The sequence below is a fragment of the Macaca mulatta genome, chromosome 7, assembly GCF_049350105.2.
Source record: "Macaca mulatta isolate MMU2019108-1 chromosome 7, T2T-MMU8v2.0, whole genome shotgun sequence".
Taxonomy (NCBI): domain Eukaryota; kingdom Metazoa; phylum Chordata; class Mammalia; order Primates; family Cercopithecidae; genus Macaca; species Macaca mulatta.
In genome coordinates this window covers 177089433-177115280 of record NC_133412.1, presented here as the reverse complement: position 1 = coordinate 177115280, position 25848 = coordinate 177089433, and the positions used below count along the sequence as shown (strand labels likewise).

At 45.8% G+C, this 25848-nt stretch overlaps 1 protein-coding gene and 1 long non-coding RNA gene across 51 annotated transcripts in view; both read right to left on the bottom strand.

Annotated features, from left to right (window-relative positions):
* KLC1 (kinesin light chain 1) overlaps positions 1–25848 on the bottom strand; it is a 73823-nt gene that overhangs the window by 8589 nt on the left and 39386 nt on the right. For 4 of the 50 annotated variants that reach the window (XM_077941946.1, XM_015144554.3, XM_077941952.1 and 1 more), the window contains exons 6-15: positions 23447–23534; positions 22753–22854; positions 18952–19125; positions 18717–18816; positions 16496–16545; positions 16341–16408; positions 14587–14695; positions 12510–12671; positions 5023–5153; positions 164–230 (exon numbers count right to left, since the gene is read on the bottom strand). In XM_077941946.1, the coding sequence (XP_077798072.1) occupies positions 164–230; positions 5023–5153; positions 12510–12671; positions 14587–14695; positions 16341–16408; positions 16496–16545; positions 18717–18816; positions 18952–19125; positions 22753–22854; positions 23447–23534 (1051 nt within the window). Of the gene's footprint in view, positions 1–163; positions 231–5022; positions 5154–6007; positions 6596–7198; positions 7250–12200; positions 12672–14586; positions 14696–16340; positions 16409–16495; positions 16546–18716; positions 18817–18951; positions 19126–22752; positions 22855–23446; positions 23535–25848 lie in introns of those variants that run through there. The other 46 variants (XM_077941979.1, XM_077941982.1, XM_077941984.1 and 43 more) reach the window with 30 other exon arrangements.
* On the bottom strand, positions 9143–11941 carry LOC144330434 (uncharacterized). The gene is made up of 2 exons (XR_013396612.1): positions 10442–11941; positions 9143–9348 (listed from the first exon to the last, which is right to left on the bottom strand). It is a non-coding gene; the product is annotated as an uncharacterized LOC144330434 (long non-coding RNA).

Here is a 25848-nt window from a genome sequence, read left to right as displayed (position 1 = left end):
AGAATATTAAACACGACTGTCACAACTGGCTGTCCAGGAACAAACGTGGTGGTGGCCCCAGCCCTCTGCAGGAGCAGGGGCGGAGCAGGGACCGGGTGCGGATCTGCAGACCTGCCAGCGTGGTCTGGGCAGCCTAGGACACAACTCGGGGTAGGCTCCTTACTTGAAAGCGATCTTCAGCAGCCTTGCCACCCACGTTAAGGACATTCAGAGAGCTGGCACGCTTCATGCTGCAACCCGGACACGGACATGCAAGGACAAACGATCAGCACATTGGTCAACCAGCAACAGGAAGCACAAGCAAAGCCCCTCCAAGGCCTCTGTGACACTGGGGCTTCTCGGGACCTTGCCTTCATCTTGCTCGGGTAACAGGGGAGTCCTGGGTCTCACTCTATTTAGTGCCCAGGAGAAAAGACCACAGCTTCTCTGCATCTTTCACAGCAAAATGCTGCTTTTAAAGTACCATATGCAAACTCAAAGTGTCCTTAGACTTGCACTTTTAAAAAGTGGCTCATGGGGCCGGGCACGGTGGCTCACACCTGTAATCCCAGCACTTTAGGAGGCCGAGGCGGGCGGATCATGAGGTCAGGAGATCGAGACCATCCTGGCTAACACGGTGAAACCCCACTTCTACTAAAAATACAAAAAATTAGCTGGGCGCAGTGGCATGTGCCTGTAATTCCAGCTACTTGGGAGGCTGAGGCAGGAAAATCATCTGAACCCAGGAGGCAGAGGTTGCAGTGAGCCAAGATCACGCCACTGCACTCCAGCCTGGGCAAAAGTGAGACTCCATCTACCAAAAGAAACAAAAGAAAAGCCAGGCGCGGTGGCTCACGCCTGTAATCCCAGCACTTTGGGAGACTGAGGCGGGTGGATCACTTGAGGCCCAGAGTTCACAACCAGCCTGGGCAACATGGTGAAACCCTGTCTCTACTAAAAATGCAAAAAATTAGCCAGGCGTGGTGGCACACACTGTCATCCCAGCTACTCTGGAGGCTGAGGCACAAGATTCACTTGCACCCAAGAGGCAGAGGTTGCAGTGAGCCGAGATCACACCACTGTACTCCAGCCTGGGCGACAGAGCAAGACTGTGTCTCAGAAAAAAAAAAAAAAGTGAACCATCTGGGAGCAGAGGCTCTGCCTTCATCTGATGGTTTTCAGGGAGGGCGCTCAAGGGATCATGTCAGACTCATCACCATTAAGGGATCATGAAGAGACACTCAAAACTCACTGCTAAAAGAAGATGCATAAATATACTATTTTTTATCTTTCTATATTAAAAGCAGGGAAATCAACTTTATTGTTAGTAAAATAAACTCTGAAGTCAGTATTTCTCTACTTAGAAACCAAAATTAAAATAAAGTCATGGCTCTCCATTTAAAGAAATACAGGAATTTATACATATATTTACTTTTCCTCCCATCTGATGTATTTAAAATGCTTGATGAAATAGCCTATAAATTATCTATATCCCAGTCATAAAATGACTATCATTGTTCACCACCACCATGGATGGCTTTGAACATAAACTCACCTGAAGTTTTAAAGCTAAAGCAACCGATAGTGAGGGTTACTTAAATTCTGAACGTGAACTGCATGCAACATGGACAGTGAACATGAGCACAGCAGTTCCTGGGCAAGCCAAGGATGGTGGCTGCGAGGCTGAGGCACAGCCTTGAAGGGTGACAGGGACAGCCTCACACAGGACACTGGGATGGGGCTGAAAGCCCAGGGCACCCGCCCGTGTGTCAGCAGTGCTGTGAGCACAGCGCCTGGCACATGGTAGATACTCAGCCAGCCCCTGCTGAACAACTGCACCAAAAAACCTGAATTTCCTTATCCCCAAGCAAAACTCACCCCCAAAATGTCCCAACCAGGACAAAACAAAAACATCCCAATGAAGCCCGCAACAGACATTGCTGGAGTCCTAAACAGGCTTTTCTCTACCTAGAACCACTCAAGAACCAAATATAAAATCAAACCAAATCACAAGTAAATTATGATCTGACATAATTATTCTTGCTATAAAGTGGCCATTAACTTTTTTTTTTGAGACGAAGTTTCACTCCATTGCCCAGGCTGAAATGCAGTGGTATGTGATCCTGGCTCACTGCAACCTCTGCCCCACTGGGTTCAAGCGATTCTCCTGCCTCAGCCTCCTGAGTAGCAGGGACCACAGGCATGCGCCACCCGGCCCGGCTAATTTTTATATTTTTAGTAGAGACGGGGTTTCGCCATGTTGGCCGGGCTGGTCTCAAACTTCTGATCTCAAGTGATCTGCCCACCTTGGTCTCCCAAAGTGCTGGGATAACTGGCATGAGCCACTGCACCCAGCTGCCATTAACTCTCTTTAAAAGAGCTACACAACCTTCCCTCAAACCCTTTTACGAAACGAAAGAACTCAAATCCTCAACATCTCTTCCTACCACTCTTGCAAACTGCCTTGTTTGAACACATGGCATTCCAAACCCTTCAGTCCAATAACTGTTAGGAGTCAGCCAAACAGCAAGCTGCTAACACCCTGGTCCTGCTACGTCCAGCTCAGCGATTCTCAAAAAGCAGCCCCGGGTCAGCAGCCCCAGCACTGTGGGAACTTGTGTGAAACACAAATTCTGAGGATCAGGGACTCAGGAATTAGAAACTCAGGGGTGGGGCCTCACAGTCTCCGTCTGAAAAAACCCTCCAAAAGATGTCTGAGACTACTGTCTAGTTAATAAAAACAGTCACTCTTATTTGGAAAGATTATGCAGTTGTATGCATTTTACGGGATGCAATTTCCAAAGTCATGTAGAAAACGTTAGTCCGTGCAAGCGTGCATCTATGTCACATGGTTCAGGCTGGCAGAGCTGTAGCCCCGTGAACACTGACCACAGTTCTAACCCTGGGGGCTGGTCACACACTGTTATATTTTTATCATGGCAAAGACAGAAAACATGAAAAAACAGAACAACTCTGAGAGCTATCATGTGGGAGTGTGGTCCAACTTATAACACTCAGCACCAGAACTGGACTCTGCACTTAAAAGGCTTCAAAACTTAAGAACCTCAAACAATGAGTGTGTTCCCCTCCAGGAATTAAATAATGTCCAGAATGCTCTCTCTGGGGCATCATGTAATTCCTGGAGGGGACCTGAGAGCCGCTGCGTGACTCATCAGATCATTCCAAGGAAGGGACACCAAGCAGCCACGCAGCCTGCTCAGACCCTCTCAATGCTGTAAGAAGAAACGTGTCATCTCAAAATTCATCGAGAGGCAGGTAGTAACCTATCATTTTGGTTCTGGAAATCTGTAAACATTTTAAAATAAGATCACTATTCCAAAGGCAATTTAGAATCTATTCCCCCCAAGTAAGAGTTCATTTGTTTCATCGTAAGCAATTTGCTACTAAATCCCCATAAACTTCCAGAAGTCCAGTCCTCAAATCCTGGGGTCTTCCAGGGAGTCTTCAGAATGAACATCTGTGGGGCTCCTAAAACCCCCTCTCCAGAAACGGGCTGGAAAACAGTTGTGAGAAGCTCCTTACAAAAGTCACATCACTCCTCTTGCCTCAGGCCTGCACCTCTCTCACAGCCATGAAGAGAAGTCTCCTCCACAACAGAGACTCCCACAGGGACACCAAGCAGACAAGAGGTGAGCCCTACCACCAAGGGGCTGGGCCATCTCTGGCCAATCCGCACCCTGGCCGTGTGTGGCAGCAGGTCTAAGGGCTTCGGTCATCAGGGATACTGAGAGGGATGAAAAAGTGGACATACTTTTTAAAAAATAGCTTTTAAAAGACAAAATAGGCCAGATGTGGTGGCTCACGCCTGTAATCCCAACAATTTGGGAGGCTGACGTGGGAGGATCACCTGAGGTCAGGAGTTTGAGACCAGCCTGGCTAACATGGTGAAACCCCGTTTCTACTAAAAATACAAAAAATTAGCCGGGTGTAGTGGCGCGTGCCTGTAATCCCAGCTACTCAGGAGGCTGAGGCAGGAGAATTGCTTGAACCCAGGAGGCGGAGGTTGCAGTGAGCCAAGATTGTGCCACTGCACTCCAGCTTGGGGAACAAGAACAAAACTCCGTCTCAAAAAAAAAAAAAAAAAAAAAAAAAAAGGCAAAGTAACAAAACAACTGATGAGGCACATAACTTTAATATTTCCAATATGTTCTCCAGAAAAACTCGGTTTCACCATCCTGAGGTGATCAGATTTCTTACAGAACTTAAAGTGGGATCACTTGTAAAGTAGTTTTACTAGGAATCAATCTCTAAAAAGTCGGTACCATTTAGGAAGTCAGAGTTACACAGAATGGCTGGCAAAAGCCTGCCTCATGAGAAATATGCCCAAGCCAGGAGCAGCTGCCCAGAGTGACGCTGGACAGTGCAGCAGGGGTGATCTGTCAACTCTGTGCACCATGTTAAAAACAAAGGATGTCTTAAGAACCAAATTCCTTTGACAACTTAAATGTTATTTTTCTAAAGACTCTAAGACTCATGACTCAAACCTTTTTTTAAACATATGAAAAGCCTAAGGTTTTGAAAATCTCCTTATAATAAAGTCTTGATAGTTCTGATGCTATTTGAAACCATTTTCTCCCTAGTATAATACCGTATGAGATTTAATATAGTTGTAGCTAACATCCGATTTATCTAAAAGATTAAAAATTTTAAAGAATTTAAACTAATGCTAATTTAAAAAACAATGCGTATCTAAAGTAAACAAGTTCAAAATGCTCAATGTTTTAATATAAATTCCCACTTTCATTGCTAAGGCTTTCTTAGAACATGTGACAGAATTTTAAAATTCCATAAATTTCTTTTAAAGGTATTAGCACTTCAGCCACTAACAGGAAATTACCCAATTATTTCTGAGCCTGTCCTGGGAAAAACCTAGGTGGCAACTATGAAACCCTTCCATTGTGAGAGTGCGGGAACCAACTGGAGTGTCTTCCCTGTGTCTGTGGGTGAGGAAGGCTGCGCTAGGAAGAGAAGCGGCCCAGGGCCGGCGTGCACGGGAGTCGGAGAGCTGGAAGAGATAGTTACCCGGGGTTCTTTGGCTCACTCTCTCGTGAACTTCCTCCCTTCAGCTTCCTAACCAGCTTCTCACTGCTGCGTCTAATGGAAGCCCGGAGTTTGCTAAAGGAACCACTGCGTTTTAAAGATCCAGTGCCATCCTGAAAAAAACGTGAACAAATGTGAAGCTGCAGGTGGTTCTCCCTCCCGCCCACAAGAGCCACACTGGGTGCAAATAAGAGCGCCACCACGGTCACCCTGCTCGCCAGCAGCTCACTGCTGACAGTCTTGCAGAAACCACCAATTACCATGTACGTAAACATACTTTTAACTAAACATTATCCACTTTTAATTTCATTAAAGATAATCCAATGATCATGAAAACCTTTAGACATAAGGAAGCTCATTCAAACAAAAGTGATCGCATCCCAAAAGCAATATGAATCCTACTGCTATTCCGAGACAAAAGCCGACACACAGTCTCAAGAAAATTAAAGCAGCTTCTAGGAATATTATCAAAATCGACTTCCACATTTAACAGATATGTAAGCATCTGGTCCAAGTAACACAGTAGAGGACCCAAACCATTTGGATCTGACAGAGGCTCTTCCTTTTAACAGTTTCGTCTAAATGCAATAGTTGGAGGTGCTGTTTCCTTCAGTAAATTTTACAGAACAGTTTCCTTAAATGTTAACTATAAAGGTGGCTGGAAAATTAAATAAAATGCTCATTCTATACAATTAACTAAAAATCCTCAGACAACCTTGTAGGGAGGAGAGTGCCCAGCTCTCATCTTAATTGATTCAGGTATTAATAAGTGAAATACTTGGCAGAATCTGAACATGAAAATAAAAAACACAGTGAAGAAAATGTGCAGACAGCAGCACTTCTTCTTGGAAGGAATTCCTTGGTGAGATGAACTATCACCCCATGACCCCAGCAGCTCTGCCATGTGGTGTTTCATGGATAAAGAGTGAGAGAAGTTCTACCAAGCAGACAGACACCAAGACACAGGTCAGTCGGAGTGAGTTTATTAGAAGTTAGAAAGACACAAATACACAAATCACTGAGCACTTCAAGATTAGTAGAGAAAAGCAGAATGCCCGAATTCCACACACAGACTACACAGCAAATGCTACTGGGGCGTATCCTAGGGAGACCCGGAGTCCAAGCAGGAACCCCAGGGCTCTAAGTACCATGGGGCACGTGCGGCACATGCCTTGCTCTAAGGCTTAGTTACGTCAACAGGTCACCGTCATGCCATTGCAACAACACCTTGTGTGACACTTAACTACCTGTTATCAGAGTGAACAGCTAATCGCTCTTAATTTTTAAACTCGTGTATTACACAGTAAATGAATTTTATTAATACAATTTATATTACTAAGTACATATCTGGCAAAGCTACATGTATACAGAAATCAGGAACCCCCCAAAAAGGACAGCAGCACCGAAAGGAATGGCCAGTTCACAGAGAGGTGCAGCTCTGACAAGATCCTAGGGGGCTGCTAGACACAGCGGGCAGCACTGGAGAGAGAAGGGAAGCTGCGGGAGGCGCCACCCGTCATGCAGGAGACAGTGTGAGAGTCACGGGCGGCTAGGCCTGTCAGACAGAAAGGAGAGAGAAAACCCACGTGAAACCGCGGCGAGGAAAGGCAGCAGGCTCTGCATGGTGCAGCCTGGCTTACAGTATTTCTAGGTCACAAGTCTCAGCAGCCTTCTGAGTGGCTTTAGGACTGGGATGACCTTCTGCCTGCTTCTACCAGCCCAGCATAAAGCAGGTGCTGGGCCTCATGGTGCATTTCATAGAATTCAGACTGGTCCATTCCCAATGGTCAGCAAAGTAAATTTCAACACTTTAAGAGTAAAGATTGGCAATGTATTAGAAATCTCCTTGACACTTAGTGTAAAAGGCTTTACAAGTAACTGTACATAAGGAGATTATGCAATGAGAAACATAGGGACCAAAATAAAGGCTACAGGTATGACTTTCATTCTCTTAAAAACACATTTTAGACATTTCAGAAACTTCAGGAAACCACGGACTTTAAAAGTCTACAGCCCATTTTAAACATGCAGTTGATAATCCAAAAGAAAATTAATTTCCACAGGCAGCAATGCGTCCTGGGTCCTGCCAGATTGGAAAGCCGACGTCTCGACAGAAGCACCAGACGGCAGGGCCTGCGCCCCGCCCGCTCGGACTCACCATGGGACGCTGAGCAAGTCATTTAACCAGCCCGAGCTTCATTTTTCTCATCTTTAAAATGGAAAAATAACACTTGTTACCAACACCTCAAAAATGTTGGGAGGACAAGAAAACATAAGTTTTTGCTGCTCTTTAGAAAAAGGATGCTAAAATGCTAACACAGCGTCATCAACAGTGCAGCCCTTGCTGTTCATTTCAAAACTCAGTGCTACGCTACAGTAGTGTTATTATAATACACCTGAACTAAATACTTGGCAGAACGCAGAAGATTCATTTCACTCAGATTCAAAAGTATTTCATGTGACACACACACGCTCACTCATGCTCTCTCTCTCTCTCCCCACTCTGCAGCTGCTGGAGTAGCAAGCTGACAACTGACAGCTGGGCAATGGGCCCAGGAGTCCCAGAATTAGGGTCCGGCCCAGCTGCCTCCTCCTCCCTGAGCCTCTGCAGACCCAGATCAGCACCTGGAGTTGGCAATGGAGCGGGTCTGCCCCACTCTGAGTCAGTCGCCCAGGCTGGAGTGCAGTGGCCTGATCTTGGCTCAATGCAGCCTCCACCTACTGGGTTCAAGCAATTTCCTGCCTCAGCCTCCTGAGTAGCTGGGATTACAGGCATGCGCGACCACGCCTGACTGATTTTTGTTTTTTTCGTACAGAGGAGTTTTCACCATGTTGGCCAGGCTGGTCTCGAACTCCTGACCTCAAGTGATCCGCCTGCCTCGGCCTCCCAAAGCCCTGGGATTACAGGCATGAACCACCGTGCCCAGCCCTTAGTGTAATTTTTAAAAAATAAAAATTCATTTATTTCTAACAATATATTCCATTCCCCAATAATCCTAGGTAAGAATTTAGTGTATTTGAAACGTGTAGAAATCTTAACATGGGAGCAGTGCGAAAAGAATGGCAAGACGGAGAGAGGCTGCTTCAAAAGGCCCCAGCAGAGCTGGTGACCTGCAGACAGACAAAGGTGGTGCAGCTGGGAGGCGGACCTCAGGCTCCACCTGGGGTGGCTGTGTGTGTCTCCTCAGGCTCCACCTGGGGTGGCTGTGTGTGTCTCCTCAGGCTCCACCTGGGGTGGCTGTATGTGTCTCCTCAGGCTCCACCTGGGGTGGCTCTGTGTGTCTCATGGGACCACCGTAAAGACAACTGGGTAATGATGAAACAGCCCGAGGGACTCCCACATTCCAACAGGGACCTGGTGCTAGTGGCTGACACATGCACATCACACCATGAACATGAAGCCACACAGACAGCAGTTGTAAGTGCACCAGTTTTATCCAGAAAAGGATTTGTGTGCACAAAGCAGCTGCACTTTCAGAGGCAAGACCATGAGAGAGAGCCAACTGAGGCTCACGGTGACAGCGGCTTCCAGATCTGCATGTGTCACACGAAACGAGGTCACAGAAGTACCGCTGTCAAGTAGTTTAATCACAGTCCCTACAGTGTGTACCTAAAGGAGAGAACTGTCCTTCCCTGGACAAACCACCCACCAGGTCGAGACCTCGATCCAGACACTCCCTGCACATTACCAGCATCTGTCACCACCTGCTTTCCTTCTCAGTTGTGTGTGACACCAACGCCCAGGACCCACAGGGGACGATTATCATTAATCAGTTTGTCCTTTCTTTGACCACATAACTCTGTTTTAAATGTTACTTATGAATATTTTGAAAAACTGATCCCAATATCTGGTGTATGTGGTTATTATAACTTAATCAAAAGCTGTCACATTCATTCCTGGCAGTCACTTCTGCTGAAGCTATGACTTCCCAACAGGGAGCACAATGTTTTTCCCTATGGTAGTAGTTTTCAACCTTTTAAAAAGCATTAAAATGCCTTTTAGGCTGATGCAGGAGAATCTCCGGAACCCGGAAAGCAGTGAGCAGAGATTGCGTCACTTAACTCCAGCCTGGGTGACCTCCGTCTCATATATATATATATATGAGAAATTGAAATCACATTTTCTCACTATAAATATATAACAAGTTATTCTAATAAACGAAACCAGAACAATAAAGCTACCTTTATAAAATCCAAAAATTTGAAATCTGAAGTTATAGGTAACAGGGATAGTTGTTTTTTTTGAGACAGTCTTGCTCTGTCACCCAGGCTGGAGTGCAGTGGCGCGATCTCGGTTCACTGCAACCTCTGCCTCCAGGGTTCAATTCCCCTGCCTCAGCCTCCCAAGTAGCTGGGATTACAGGCGCCTGCTACCATGCCTGGCTAATTTTTGCATTTTTAGTAGAGACAGAGTCTCCCCATGTTGGCCAGGCTGGTCTCAAACTACTGAACTCAAGCGATCCACCAGCCCTGGCCTCCCAAAGTGGTGGGATTACAGGCATGAGCCACGGCACCCGGCCACAGGTATAGTCTTTTTTTTTTTTTTGAGATGGAGTCTTGCTCTGTCACCCAGGCTGGAGTGCAGTGGCGCAATCTCAGCTCACTGTAAGCTCCGCCTCCCGGGTTCACGCCATTCTTCTGCCTCAGCCTCCCGAGTAGTTGGGACCACAGGCACCCGCCACCACACCTGGCTAATTTTTTGTATTTTTAGTAGAGACGGGGTTTCACCTTGTTAGCCAGGATAGTCTCGATCTCCTGACCACCCACCTCAGCCTCCCAAAGTGCTGGGATTACAGGTGTGAGCCACCGTGCCCGGCAAGGTATAGCCTTAACATTTACCACAACACCTGATGTATTTGTCTATTTTAACTTAATTGCATAATACTGAAAAAAATCTTGACGTACACAAATAAGTGACTACAGTGGTAACAGTTTGCTGTGCAATCTCAGGGAAATCTTCACTTAAACAGAAACAGCATGATAAACTTTGTTCTAACATCCATATAAAGACAAACTAATGTGCTGACCTGCACTGTGTTAATATCTAAATCAAACAACATTTAATATGGGCCCCTTTTATTGTCTCTAATTATCCCTCAATAAAGTTGACTAAAAATTAATACCTGTGTGCATATTGCCCTCACTACCTTTTAAAAAATAAGTCAGTGGTTTATGCCTATAACCCTAGCACTTTGGGAGGCCGAGGCAGGCAGATCACGAGGTCAGGAGTTAAGAGACCAGCCTGGCTAACATGGTGAAACCCCGTCTCTACTAAAAATAAAACAATTAGCCAGGTATGGTGGCGTACGCCTGTAATTCGAGCTACTCAGGAGGCTGAAGCAAGAGAATTGCTTGAACCAGGAGGCAGAGGTTGCAGTGAGCCAAGACAGCACCACTGCACTCCAGCCTGGGCAACAGAGCGAGACTCTGTCTCTGGAGGAAGAAAAGAAAATCACAAGTTGGTCGAGTTCAGCATTCTGCCTTCTCAGAACCTTAAGAGTTGTGGGGAGATCGGGTTGGGGGCCAAGGTCTTCCTGTGAAGACTCTGAGGCAGCCTCAGCCGGCCCGCCCAGTGAATTCACTCACTTTATCTAAGACTCCATCTGAAGACGGGGCTGCCTCCATGCGCAAAATGAGTTTAGGAACCACTGCACTGGACAATTTAAAACTCAGATTGTTTTGGTAGATCACCCATAGCCAACGCATCCTGGGATGAATTCCATCGAAGCTGCAGAGCTACCAAGTATATTGCTCACGAAAGGGACACACCGGAAACACAGCCTGCGCACAGCCTATGTAATCAGGTGTCCAGAGTGAGAAAGGAAGCGTGTATGTAATCAGGTGTCCAGAGTGAGAAAGGAAGCGTGTATGTAATCAGGTGTCCAGAGTGAGAAAGGAAGCGTGGAGGGAGGAAATCAGCAGGCACGCGGAGGGGCAGCTGCTTCATCCACAGCAGCGACACTTCCAGCCCGCGGGCCTGACGGGGACACCTGCACTCGAACCCGCTGCAGTGGACACGTGACGAGGACACCTGCACATGAACCCGCTGCAGTGCACACGAGCAGTTCTCCTTCCTCTCCATCTTTAAGATGGTAACAGAGCTCTGAATTGTCACAATTTTATCATCAGATGATTTCATGTCAACATGGACCTAGAAATACTGTCTCAAGAGAAACCTCCTCCAGAACTTCATTCAAGAGTATCACAATCTGCACCCTGGCTCCTAGAGCCTAGATAAAGGACTTCCCTTCTATACGAAGCATGCAGGTATGACAGCAACCAAGAGAAGAGTACAGTACACAGTTCTGACAGAATGCGGGCGACAGGGAGGCCTGCGGGCCAGGATTTCAGTTTTAGACTACTGCCCCACTGGGGCTGAGTGGGCAAAGCTGATGCTGATTGGTTGTCTTGGCACAGAAAAAAAACCAAAGCAAGAAAGCTGCCAGATAAAGACAGTCAAAGAGAATGTTCTCCCTCAAATTTTGCTACTAACATTTTTTATAAAATATTTATTTAGAATGCTAGCTCCTACCAAATTGCTATAGCTATAGAAAATCCTTAAATAATAAAAGGATTTACATTATAAGAAGGCCCAAAACTACAATTTGGCAGAACATGTGTAGAATTATAACTAATCAAACTGCACTATGGCAACTTCAAAAAACCAACTGTGCCCCTAGATGAGTCAAATGCCGCCTTCAACTCTCCCTGACAAAAGCAAAATACCAAAGACACCAGCTTGTGTATTAAAAAAAAAATCCATGTGCTAAAAAATTCACTGGAGAAAAAATGTCCAGAAGGCCACACGGTCTTTGGCAGCCACTGGATAAACAGCAGTGGTGAGGAATTTCCAGGGGCAAACCAGTAAAACCTAGAGGGGCCTGTGCAGCCTCTCAGGCACATGGGGGCTGGCAACCATGAAGAGCCCCAAAGATCTGGACACCCTCTCAGGTGAAATGCAGGACGCGCAGGACATCAAGAGAGCAGCTACCTAAGCTCTTGGTTCTGACCCGTTTTCTAAAAACAAATTCTACTTACACAGCATCTCCCTTTAAAGCATTTCAACTCATTCTAACAAAATCTAGAGCAGCCTGGTCAGTGAAGTTAGGAGCACTGGAGTTAGCAATGAAATGGGTGAGTTAAAGAAGCGAGTTAGTTACCTGCCACACTGATCCTGATATTAAAATGAAACCAGAGAGGGATCATGCTTTAAATAGCCAGGACACTCAATCAGCATTTAAGTGCTCAAAGTTAAGCCAAACAGCTTTCATGGATTCCTGAGAAGAAAATTACCACTTTAAACAAATAACAGACTTAAGTATTAGCAGAAGTAAAGAACTTACAGAAAGCTTAATTGGCACTTAATTTGACAAAAGCAGAAGGTCTAGCACATGAGACAGGAGGAAGGCCTGGCAAGCGCCACTTGGGGGCGCCTCCCGGAGCACGTGCCCGCTGTGTACTGTACTTACCCCGTTCCACTCTACGCTCATACTCACTTCCTCCCCTCCGTCAGGGCCACTCTCGTACTTGACCACGTCCACGTTGAGGCTCTCACGGCTCCTGCGCTTCTCCATGTTCTCAGGGTCATTGAGCACTTCCGCCACCCTCTGTTTGTGAACATTGTCAAGACCCTGTGAGCCAGGCAAGGGAAAATGGTTGGACCCATTAGCACTTCAGATTTTCTTAAGTATTTCTGAGATATTTGGCTAGAAAACAAAATACCAGTTCTTAATCACTGGAGGGAAAAAAACTGGAACAGTGGTTCCTTGGAGCGGGTGAGGGTGGAGGCGAGAAACTGGAGAGAAACACAAAGGACCCCTTAGGGGAACAGTGACGGGGCTTGGGTTGCACAGGGTGTGTGTCCATGTTCAATCATTCTGGGTCTGTATCTAGGACTGGAACGGCTGGGCCATGTGGTTTTCTAAGTTTAACTTTTAGATAAGCCATCAAACTTCTCCAGTGCCTGCACCATTTTACATTCCCACCAGCAAGAAGACATGAGGGTTCCAGCCTCTCCGCATCTTCACCAACACCTGTTATTTTCCATTTGTTCTCTTTTTTATTATAGCCAGTCTAGTGGGGATGAGGTAGTATCTCGCTGTGACTTCAGTTACTATTTCTATAATGACTAAAGATGTTGAGTGTCTTTTCATGTGATTGTTGACCATCTGTCTATCATCTTCAGTAAAATGTCTATTCAGGTCCTGTGCTCATTTTTTAATTGGGTTGCCTTTTTTTCTGGATACCAAAACCTTATGAGATACATCATTTGCAAATATATTCCCCCATTGCATGGGTGTCCTTTCACTTTTTCTTTTTCTTTTTTTCCTTTGAGACAGGGTCTCTCTCTTTGCCCAGACTGGAGTGCAGTGGTATCATCTAAGCTCACTGTAACCTCCACCTCCCGGGTTCAAGCGATCCTCCCACCTCAGACTACCAAATAGCTGGGACCACAGGCATGGGCCAACACACTTGGCTAATTTTTTAAAAAAATTTTTGTAGAGACATAGTATCACTATGTTGCCCAGGTTGGTTTCGAACTCCTGAGCTCAAGGGATTCCCCCCACCTCAGCCTGCCAAAGTGCAGGAATTACAGGTGCTCACCACCACGCCCAGCCCCTTTCACTTTCTTGATGATGTCCTTAGATGCACAATAGTTTTTAACTTTGGTGAATCCAACAGATCTAGTTACCTAGTTTTTATTTTGCTGTTCATGCTTTTGGGGTCATATTCATGTTATTTTATTTTATTTTAATTTAATTTACTTTTTGAGACGGAGTCTCGGTCTGTTGCCCAGGCTGGAGTGCAGTGGCGTGATCTTGGCTCACTGCAACGTCTGCCTCCTGAGTTCAAGCAACTCTCCTGCCTCAGCCTCTCGAGTAGCTGGGACTACAGGCTTGTGCCACTGCACTGTATTTTTAGTAGAGATGGGGTTTTGCCATGCTAGCCAGGCTGGTCTCAAACTCCTGACCACCGGTGATCTGCCCACGTTGGCCTCCCCAAAGTGCTGGGATTCAGGTGTGAGCCACTGCGCCCAGTCTCACGCCTTTGGTTTTTTTTTTGGGTTTTTTTGCTTTTTTTTGTTTTTTTTTTCAATTGAGACGGAGTCTCATTCTGTCACCCAGGCGGCTGGAGTGCAGTGGCGTGATCTCGGCTCACTGCAGCCTCCACCTCCCAGGTTCAAGCGATTCTGCTGTCTCAGCCTCCCGAGTAGCTGGGATTACAGGATTACAGGCATGTGCCACACCACGCCAGGCTAATTTTTATATTTTTAGTAGAGACAGGGTTTCACCATGTTGGCCAGGCTGGTCTCGAACTCCTGACCTCAGGTGATCTGCCCACGTTGGCCTCCCAAAGTGCTGGGATTACAGGTGTGAACCACTGTGCCCGGCTTCACGCTCTTTTAAACAATATAACTTTATTTGTTCAAACTAAAATAATCAACATTTTCTATTTCTAAATCAAGTTTTCAACAAAAGTCATGTAAAAGAGAACCATTAAATTCAAAGTTCCCAAGGGCCGGTTAAGGACAGAAGTATGACTGACCTGTTTACGAGACCTCATGGCAGCTTCTTCTAATGTTTCTGCAGCTTCAAATTTGCCTTGACGTCTGTAAAGTGCCCCAAGGTTTTTTAGAGTGGTTGTAACAGTTGGACTGTAAGAAAGCACATGACATATAGAACTGTGACATATAAGCTGTGAACAACCACTATCAACAGCACATAATCTAAAGGACTGACAGATTTATGTTTTGGCTTGACTATATTTTAACTTTCTCTTGTACTTTTTTGAAACTGTAAAATTATGAAGAGTTCTTCCTTCTCAAGTAGCTCTGCCTCCTATGACCCTGGCCCTTCCTGTACACAGCCCCCTCAGGCCAGGCTAACACCATACCCCATCCAGGCTGAGGCGGCTCTCACAGACCACTGGCCACTCTGTCAACAGAAACTTCTGGGCCAGGTCTGTGTGGTGATCAGCATGCTTTCCCTGGAGACACCTTGGTCCGCACTGGCAATAATGACAAACAGTGCTCTGCATGGTGCTGCTCACGTGCTCCCGTCTCCCTCAAGTACAGGGGAGAAGAGAGCAAAGCAGACCCTCCCTATCAGTGGGGTGTGAGGGCAGAGGATAAATGCTTCATGTACCAGGGAAGCAATAAGCAGATGGCCGAGAGGACGGCTGTGTTTCTGTGTTCTTTTTTATTTTTCAAACTGTATAATTAGGCTTGATGTTTCTGCATTCTTGATAGAGCAGACTTATTAAAAAAAATTATAAATAAACCTAGATTCATTTTAGCATAGATAAGTACTTCGAGAGATTTCTGTTCACTTTCTTACAATAGGCATTTTGGGTACAGAAATAAGCTATTTTCTATGTCTCTGAAACAAGTAATCTATGGTAAGTGTTATGGGAGCCCTGGAGAGGGTTCCGAGAGTTTTCTGAAAATAGATGAATGGTAGGCTGAGTCTCAAAGGATGAGGAAAGTTAAGAGTGGAAAGACACGGTGGCTCACGCCTATAATCCCAGCACTCTGGGAGGCCAAGGTGGGTGGATCACCTGAGGTCAGGAGTTCAAAACCACCCTGGCCAACATGGTGAAACTCTGTCCCTACTAAAAATACAAAAATTAGCCGGGCATGGTGGAAGGCGCCTGTAGTCCCAGCTACTCAGGAGGCTGAGGCAGGAGAATCGCTTGAACCTGGGAGGTGGAGATTGCAGTAAGCCAAGATCGCGCCATTGCACTCCAGCCTGGGTGACAACAACGAAACTCCGTCTCAAAAAAAAAAAAAAAAAGAGCGGAAAGGCAGTAAAACAGGTGGGCCACCTGGACCCAGGTACGGCAGCCATCACAGACGGCAGTCGGCACAGGCTCAGGCCCAAGAGGCAAGGCTCTAGGGCTGGCCATGGAGGGGCCTACACTTCCCTCTACAGAGGACAAGGCCCCATGGGCCATGAGGAAAAGAAGCGTGTGTGGATCTGTGTCTCCAGTGCTGTGTGTGAGGGGCTGGCCTTCCCAGGCCCGCTGGCACGCTTGTCATGAATTTGCTGTATGGTTTCTACCATTAAATGTAAAAGTAAGGCAATTACCTTTGCACCAGCCTAATATGATGGTGGGTTTTATACATGTAAATGATCTCATTTACAAAGTTAGTGGGGTTTTTTACATTGGAATTTGGGGAAAACATGGGACTGTGCACTTAAGGAACACTATACATCGGTCATTTATAAGCTGCCCTGTAGAACACAATTACCTTCCCCCTGCTTTTCAGTTTTTCCAGCCAAACGCGATTCCAGACATACCTATCAACTTTGCAGGCTTTGTACCAGCCGCCATACTCTCCAAAAGACGTCCCATCCTTTTGCTTTCCCTAAATTACAACAAATAATTTCAAATGAATAATTATCCTGAATGCAGGATATACAATTTAGAAAATCTCAAAATAATACATTCTTACTTTGCATTCTTCTCTTTCTTCAGCATGCATCCATATGGGTTTATTTTCATCTAGGGAAGAAAACACAGCATACAGGTTGAGCATCGCTAATTCAAAACTCCAAAATCTGAACTGCTCTAAGGGGAATTTCCTTTGAGGGTCAAGTCAGCACTCGAAAAGTTTCAAATGTTGGAGCACTTTGGGTAATGGATACTTAACTTGTACTACAAATGAAGGATAACAGAGCCTGCTAAGTAAAACAGAAGTCATTAAGCCTCGGTGGCTGCTTTTTTTTTGTTTTGTTTTTTTTTAAGATGGAGTCTCACTCTGTTGCCCAGGCTGGAGTGCAGTGGTGTGCTCTCGCCTCACTGCAACCTCCACCTCCTGGGTTCAAGCGACTCTCCTGCCTCAGCCTCTGAAGTAGCTGGGATTATAGGCGCCCGCCACCACGCCCAGCTAATTTTTTTGTATTTTTAGTAGAGATGGGGTTTCGCCATGTTGGCCAGGCTGGTCTCAAACTCCTGACTTCAAGTGATCCACCTGCCTCAGCCTCCCTAAGTGTTAGGATTACAGGCGTGAGCCACCACGCCCAGCCTGTTTTCTTTTTTATACGATCCTTGTTAGATACTACTACTTACAGCATGGACAGATTAAGTTCACACTGCAGGAAAAAGTCTATGGAAGACAGAGCTGGACACCAAGCAACAGGTTAAGACACAGGGTGCAGAATCAATGTTCTGAAACAGGTGATCAACTGTCAAGACACCCCAACAAATGCTAGGACCCTGTAATGTAACCGCTAAAATGTTAGCTGCTCAAGTAGCACAAGGGAGTATTCAGAATGTGAGCGCTAAACAAAAGCATTAAACAATAGTCTAAGAAAAAGTAGTAAGATGTTGGTAGCAAAAGTAGAAAAGATATAAATCAAGGCTGGGCGCAGTGGCTCACACCTGTAATCCCAGCACTTTGGGGGACTGAGGCAGGAGGATCACCTGAGGTCAAGAGTTCGAGACCAGCCTAACATGGTGAAACTTGTCTCTACTAAAAATACAAAAATTAGCCAGGTGTGGTGATGTGCGCCTGTAATCCCGGCTACTCGGGAGGCTGAGGCAGGAGAATCACTTGAATCCAGGAGGCGGAGGTTGCAGTCAGCCAGGATCATGCCATTGCACTCCAGCCTGGGCAACAAGAGCGAAATTCCGCCTCAAAAAAAAAAAAAAAAGAAAGAAAAAGAAGGAAAGAAAGAAAGCATACAAATCAATAATCATTTTAAGTCATCTTCTCGGAACACTCACCCAAGTTTCTAGACAACCAACAGACCCATGCCATGGGGGAAAAAGCCATCTTAAAAATCATGTTTATGAAAATATTTTTATGACTGAAAGGTACTCACACTAAAAATATAAAGAAAATAAGCAGTATACATGATGATATGGACGGTATGGTTTGAAATCTGTAAACCAAAGGCACAGAAGGAAGGAAAGACATTAAAAATGTGAAAAGATGGATTTGGGTGATTCTCTTCTTTCCATTTCTGCATGAATTGGGTAGGTCTCTGCAGTGAGGACGTGAAGATGGATGTGGGTGATGCTCCCGTCTCCATTTCTGTGTGAATTGTGTAAGTCTCTGCAATGAGGACATGATATGGGCTCTGGGCACTGCAATCCCAGTCTAACTGCTTCTCAGTTACAAGGCCTCATGCAAGTCACTTAGTCTGTGGCGTCCTTGCTGCTGCTGCTTTTTTTTTTTTTTTTGAGACGGAGTCTCGCTCTGTTGCCCAGGCTGGAGTGCAGTGGTGCGATCTTGGCTCACTGCAAGCTCCGCCTCCCGGGTTCATGCCATTCTCCTGCCTCAGCCTCCTGAGTAGCTGGGACTATAGTACAGGCACCCACCACCACGCCCAGCTAATTTTTTGTATTTTTAGTACAGACGGGGTTTCGCGATGTTGGCCAGGATGGTCTCGATTTCCTGACCTCGTGATCCGCCTGCCTCGGCCTCCCAAAGTGCTGGGATTACAGGCATGAGCCACCGCACCTGGCCTGTGGTATCTTTGCTTTTAAAATGGGGTAATGTTTGACCCGCTGCACAGGACTGCTGTGAAAGTCAAGTAAAATCACACATTTAAACTATTTAGCTTAATAATGTACACAGTTAAGTGCTTAATAAACAGTAACTAATACTATTAGTATATTATTAGTCATTATACAATGAAATTCATTTGAGACAGGAGTATATTTCTTACCATCTACAGAACCAAACTCCCTTTCATGTGCACGAGTGAGAATCTCTTTGTACAGTGTTTCTGCTTGCTTGAACTTTCCTTGTTTCAGATAGCAGGATGCCTTAAAATAAAATAAAATATTTCTTATCTTTCAGATGTAAATAAAGCATAATTTTAACCTACAGTTAAAGAAGTATTTGGGCTTGGGAAGAAAGCACTCCTGGCCACCTCCCTAATGCTATGCCAGTCAACACACCAGGTTATTTTTTGTCTTAGCCACGTTGGGGTCATCAGGTCCCAGTTTTGTCTGGTAGATCTCGAGGGCTCTTTGATAATAATATTCTACTTCTTCATACTTGCCCTGGTTCTGGCACAGTAAGGCCAAGTTATTTAACTGCTTGGCAACATCGGGGTGATCCTTCCCCAAAACCTGGGAATAAAAAACAGTGTATTAGAGACACTTGTTCTGCTCCCATCCAATCCATTCTCCACCCTACTGTCACATTATGATCTTCCTCAACATAAGCACGACTGTGCTACACTTTCAGATTTAAATCCTTAACTGGCTCCCCACACCATGTAATAACAAAATTACCAGAATTTATCAAATTCTTTTTTTTTTTTTTTTTTTTTTTGAGACGGAGTCTCGCGCTGTCGCCCAGGCTGGAGTGCAGTGGCCGGATCTCAGCTCACTGCAAGCTCCGCCTCCCGGGTTCACGCCATTCTCCGGCCTCAGCCTCCCGAGTAGCTGGGACTACAGGCGCTGCCACCTCGCCCAGCTATTTTTTGTATTTCTTAGTAGAGACGGGGTTTCACCGTGTTAGCCAGGATGGTCTCGATCTCCTGACCTCATGATCCGCCCGTCTCGGCCTCCCAAAGTGCTGGGATTACAGGCTTGAGCCACCGCGCCCGGCCTCAAATTCTTATTTATGAGGGGAGGGAGGGAACTGTGCTCATTTTCTTTAGCTGCATTAATTATTGCAGTAATCCTTCACGGTAGGTACATTTTATGTACATTTATTGTACTGTGTACAAATGTACATATTAGGCACATTTTGAAGATAAGGAAAATGGGCTTTGTAAGGGCTATGTGAGTTTTACTGCCAGGTTCTGGAGGAGCCCACAGCTGTCCCAGTTGCCCAGGACGCTCTTCTCCTAGCCCTCCCCACTAGCAATGACTTATCCTTCAGGGTTCTCTTCAGTTCCCCTCAAAGGGGACCTCCCTATACCAAATTAAGGGAGCCCTCACCCCACCTCACCTAGTGAACTCGCAGGCATATCACCTGGTTGTTCTTTCTTTGTAAGAATCACTGCTCTGAACTACCTTGAATATTCTTTATTACAATGTAAGCCCCAAGAGTGCAAATTCTTTGTCTCTTTTCTTCACCAGTGTAATCCCTGCATCTAAAAAGGTGCCTGGCACACAGATGGATGAATGAACACTAACCTCCTCCTTCAGTACCTTGAACAAGTGATGAGTTCTCTCTGCTTTGTGCCTTTACACATGTGGTCCGCAGGGAGGTAAGCTGCCTCTCTACTCCTTTCTGCATTCCCTACCTCTCCCTGCCTAGGACATTTTTAACTCAATTATTCAAGGTGCAGTTCCAACACCAACCTTCCCTGAGAAACCATCCCCAGCATCCCCTGGCTGCGGCCCGCAGGAACCCGCACTCCATGTCTTCCCAGAGCTCTCTATTCTAGACGCTGCTGTGCCCTCTGCGGTCCTCAGTCTGTCCAGTGGACTGTGTCCTAGTGGGAGGGACTACATCTCTGATCTGTAAATCACCAACTCTAAGCAGGGGGCTCGAAATGAATGAAAGGGTAAATATATGAATGAATTTGGCAGGTCATCTTATATGGTTCCTAATTCTTGATTTAGTACTTTTGTGCTGTCCCTGACTTTAACTCCAGCCCACCCCAAATTCAACCATTCTATTTCAGAAACATGCAGATTGACGGCTTAATGTAATGTTACCTGTATAATCTGATAAGGAGCCCCTTTTCATTCTTTCTCCCCCAATTCCTTGCCATGTGGCTCAAAATTAACTGATAAGAATCACTGATAAATAATCACTAAAAATACCAAGGTAAAATACCATTTGTGTGGCTGGGCGCAGTGGCTCATGCCTATAATCCCAGCACTGTGGGAGGCTGAGGCAGATGGATCACCTGAGGTCAGGAGTTCGAGATCAGCCTGGCCAACATGGTGAAAGCCCATCTCTACTAAAAAATACAAAAATTAGCCAGGCGGCCGGGCGCAGTGGCTCACGCCTGTAATCCCAGCACTTTGGGAGGCCGAGACGGGCGGATCACGAGGTCAGGAGATCGAGACCATCCTGGCTAACACGGTGAAACCCCGTTTCTACTAAAAAATACAAAAAACTAGCCGGGCGAGGTGGCGGGCGCCTATAGTCCCAGCTACTCGGGAGGCTGAGGCAGGAGAATGGCGTGAACCTGGGAGGCGGAGCTTGCAGTGAGCCGAGATCCGGCCACTGCACTCCAGCCTGGGTGACAGAGCGAAACTCCGTCTCAAAAAAAAAAAAAAAATTAGCCAGGCGTGGTGGCACATGCCTGTAATCCCAGCTACCCAGGAGGCTGAGGCAGGAGAATCCCCAGAATCCGGGCGGCAGAGGCTGCAGTGAGCCGAGATTGTGCCCCTGTACTCCAGCCTGGGCGACAGAGCAAGACTCCGTCTCAGAGAAAAAAAAAAAACAATTTGTGGTTACTCATCAGACAGACCTGATACCTCAATCTCTGTAACATCTGAAGAGACTGTCATACAGAGCACTGCTGAAATCAACAAGTTACGTTATATTTTTTCAATACCTAATTACCATAAACTGTAGCAGCTGGTATTAAATATACATGACATTGACTCAATCTATAGCTCTGAGTTAATCTTTAGTTATAATAATTATTTCATTTTTCAGCTTCATAAAGCGTATTTGGTAAATGTATCTTTTTTTTTTTTTGAGACGGAGTCTCGCTCTCTCCCCCAGGCTGGAGTGCAGTGGCGCGATCTCGGCTCACTGCAAGCTCCGCCTCCCAGGTTCACGCCATTCTCCTGCCTCAGCCTCCTGACTAGCTGGGACTAGAGGCGCCTGCCACAGCGCCTGGCTAATTTTTTGTACTTTTAGTAGAGACGGGGTTTCACCGTGGTCTCGATCTCCTGACCTTGTGATCCGCCCGCCTTGGCCTCCCAAAGTGCTGGGATTACAGGCGTAAGCCACCGCGCCCGGCGGTAAATTTATCTTTAAACTATCATGGTTTTCTTAATGACAAGCACATGTTCCACTGTCAAATGCAATGCTCCCAGGCTTTCCATCTCTAGTCCTTAGACATGTCTTCTTCAATCAGAATCACTTCTAGGCCACCTTGGACGGCACCTTTCTAAATGCACACGTTTCATAACTGGACCTTCTTTTTTTTTTTCTTTAGAGACGAGGTCTCACTATGTTACCCAAGCTGATCTTGAACTTTCTAGGCTCAAGTGATCCCCCCACTTTGGACTCCCAAAGTGCTGGGATTACAGGCATGAGCCACGCTGATTTGTATGGGCCAATCTGGCTTTTTGTGGGCTATTCGCTAATTAAATGAGTTGTTTCCAGCTAATAGTCAGTTAAAAACACATCACAGTGGTTATTTCTCAAAACCTAAAACTGAAAAATTTTTAAAAACACAAAAAATAGGGCTGGACATAGTGGCTCACGCCTGTAATCCTAGCACTTTGGGAGGCTGAGGTGGGCAGATCAGGAGGTCAAGAGATCGAGAACATCCTGGCCAACATGGTGAAACCCCATCTCTACTACAAATACAAAAATTAGCTGGGCGTGGTGCTGCATGCCTGTAGTCCCAGCTACTTGGAAGACTGAGGCAGGAGAACCACTTGAACCATGGAAGTGGAGGTTGCAGTGAGCCGAGATCGCGCCACCGCACACCAGCCCAGTGACAGAACGAGACTCATCTCAAAAAATAAATACACACACACACACACACACACACACACACACACACACACACAAATCTCAAAGACGACGACTGCCCCCTTCTTTTGTACCTTTTCTCGGATTTCCAGAGCTCTTTTGCACAACGGCTCTGCTTCTTTGTACTTCCCTCTCTTACCATAAAGGACTGCAAGGTTATTCAAAGTCGCTGCCACCTGTCAACACAGAGAGAACCACTAAGAATGGTAAAAGATAAGCAAATACAGTACATTTATACACCACATACTCATTTATACTCAATCTATACAGTAAAGCACTCTTAGTCGGAGAGAACACTATGACTTCAGTTAAAAGGAAAAGCGCAATTCACTGGAGTATAGATTATACAAAGTAATACTGCAGACTACTAAAATTAAACACATCAACGTCAAAAACATAATACCGACTTTTAAAAAATTTCCCTGGAAGCCACAAAGCCAACCAAAACAGATTCATATGCAAATCTGACCAGATTTTAATGAAGACAATGTAATTATTCAGAAAAAAATTTCTAGAAGGACATGCAATTTGATTTACAATCAAAAAATAGTTTAGTTGGTGATCCATGTGAGGAGGGGTCATAAACAAATTAGATGTGCTCTGGCCTATCACTAGCACTGAGTAAGTGAGGACCTCCTACCTGCACCATCTAGCGAAAAGGCAGTGCTTAAACTTTCCCTGTTGAGTTTAATGGTAAAATGAGTTGGATAAAAGAAATACATGGCAAAAATAAAATATAAAAAGAATGAAAGAACTTGATATACAAACCGCAGGATGATCTTTGCCCAAAGTTTTCTCACGAATAGCCAAGGCATCATTCAGTAGGTTAGCTGCATCTTTGTATTTATTCTGATCCCTAAATGGAAAAACACACATTAAGTGTTTTAGATAAGTGTTTCAGATGTAGATCACTACAGCTTTTTTTTTTTTTTTTCTGAGACGGAGTCTCACTCTGTTGCACAGGCTGGAGTGCGGTGGCATCATCTTGGCTCACTGCAATCTCCGCCTCCTGGGTTCAAGCAATTCTCTGCCTCAGCCTCCCGAGTAGCTGGGATTACAGGCATCTGCCACCACGCCTGGCTAATTTTTGTATTTTTAGTAGAGATGAGGTTTCACCATGTTGGCCAGGCTGGTTTCAAACTCCTGACTTTGTGATCCACTCGCCTCGGCCTCCCAAAGTGCTGGGATTACAGGTGTGAGTCACCGCGCCCGGCCTCATTACAGCTTTTTTAAATGTAATTTTCAACTACAGAAAAAAAAAGTTAAGCTTAAACTATTTAAGAGGCCAGGCATGGTGGCTCACGCCTGTAATCCCAACACTTTGGGAGGCTGAGGCGGGCAGATCACGAGGTCAGGAGACCAAGACCAGCCTGGCCAACATGGTGAAACCCCGTCTCTACTAAGAATACAAAAAATTGGCCAGGTGTGGGCGCGGGCGCCTGTAGTACCAGCTACTCGGGAGGCTGAGGGAGGAGAATGGCATGAACCCGGGAGGCGGAGCTTGCAGTGAGCCGAGATCACGCCACTGCACTCCAGCCTGGGCAACAGAGCGAGACTCTATCTCAAAAAAAAAAAAGAAAGAAAAACCACAAGCTTATGGGTGGGGGAAAAAACACTGGAAGGAAATCCATCAATAAACAGACTGGCAAGGTGAACTCTGGAATCAGACCCAACTAGCTTCCAAACTTGACCTTCCCATCTAGGCCACTGGGAAGATAATGCCCCACACTACAGTGTTGTCATGCCTATGCCAGTTGGCCAGCACAGAGTAAGTGCAACAATCTGGAATAATGGACCGAGCTTGCATTTGGTATCAGACAGAATTAATTCTAGTGTCTGAGCTTGGGCTCTGCCAGTTAATGGCTACACAGCTTTGGGTACATGAAGTGACCTCACGCAGTCCCAGCCTTCCCATCTACAAAGCAAGTATGTGATCTATTGGCACAGTCTTGCTATAAGATGATATGCTACATGTATACTGAAAAAGCCTTTTAAAAAACAGCAAACAAAAGTAAATATATTGCCCTGTCTGAATTTGGTACCCAATCTGCCTCCATTTTATTCAGTATGGAGGAATGAAGAATCTTTCTTGAGTGGAGTAAAACAGCAACACCCCAGAACCAGGAACTCTCAGTTTAAGCATGCTACTCACTACTGATATGACTGAAAACAAGTATTTGCTTTTGAGACTTAGTACACATCTTTCTCAATTGAGTAGTAGTAACTGCCTGGCAAGGCTTTGCCCTGAAGAACGTGAGAAAGACTAATAAGGCTTCTAGAACCTCTGAGGCACATTAATTCTGGCCAAGTATTAATATACTGTTGTTTCTTTTTTCATCCTATTACATGCTATTGTAAGCTGCCTCAAACTTTTTGTGAAAGTCGGCAAGTACAAAATGGAGTTCCAAAAAGTAGTGGCCAGGTGCGGTGGCTCACGCCTGCAATCCTAGAACTTTGGGAGGCTGAGGCGGGCAGACTGCCTAAGCTCAGGAGTTCGAAACAAGCCTGGGCAACACAGTGAAATTCCATCTCTACTAAAATACAAAAAATTAGCCAGGCGTGGCGGCATGCACCTGTAGTCCCAGCTACTCGGGAGGCTGAGGCAGGAGAATTGTAGCAAATGCAATTTAAAAATAAGCTACCAAGGCTGGGCACGGTGGCTCACACCTGTAATCCCAGCACTTTGGGAGGCCAAGGTGGGTGGATCACCTGAGGTCAAGAGTTCAAGATCAGCCTGACCAACATGGCGAGACCCTGTCTCTACTAAAAATACAAAAATTAGCTGGGCATGGGGCAGGCGCCTGTAAGCCCAGCTACTCAGGAGGCTGAGACAGCAGAATCGCTTGAACCCAGGAGGCAGAGGTTGCAGTGAGCTGAGGTCGTGCCATTGCACTCCAGCCTGGGCAACAAGAGCGAAACTCCGTCTAAAAAAAATAAAAATAAATAAAATAAAATAAGCTACCTAAAGTGTTATGAGAATTAAACGAGGCTGGACACAGTGGCTCACCCCTGTAATTCCAACACTTTGAGAGGCCAAGGCAGGTGGGTCACCTGAGGTCAGGAGTTTGAGACCAGCCTGACCAAGATGATAAAACCCTGTCTCTACTAAAAATAAAAAAAATTAGCCGGGCGTGGTGGTGGGCACCTGTAATCCTAGCTACTCGGGAGGC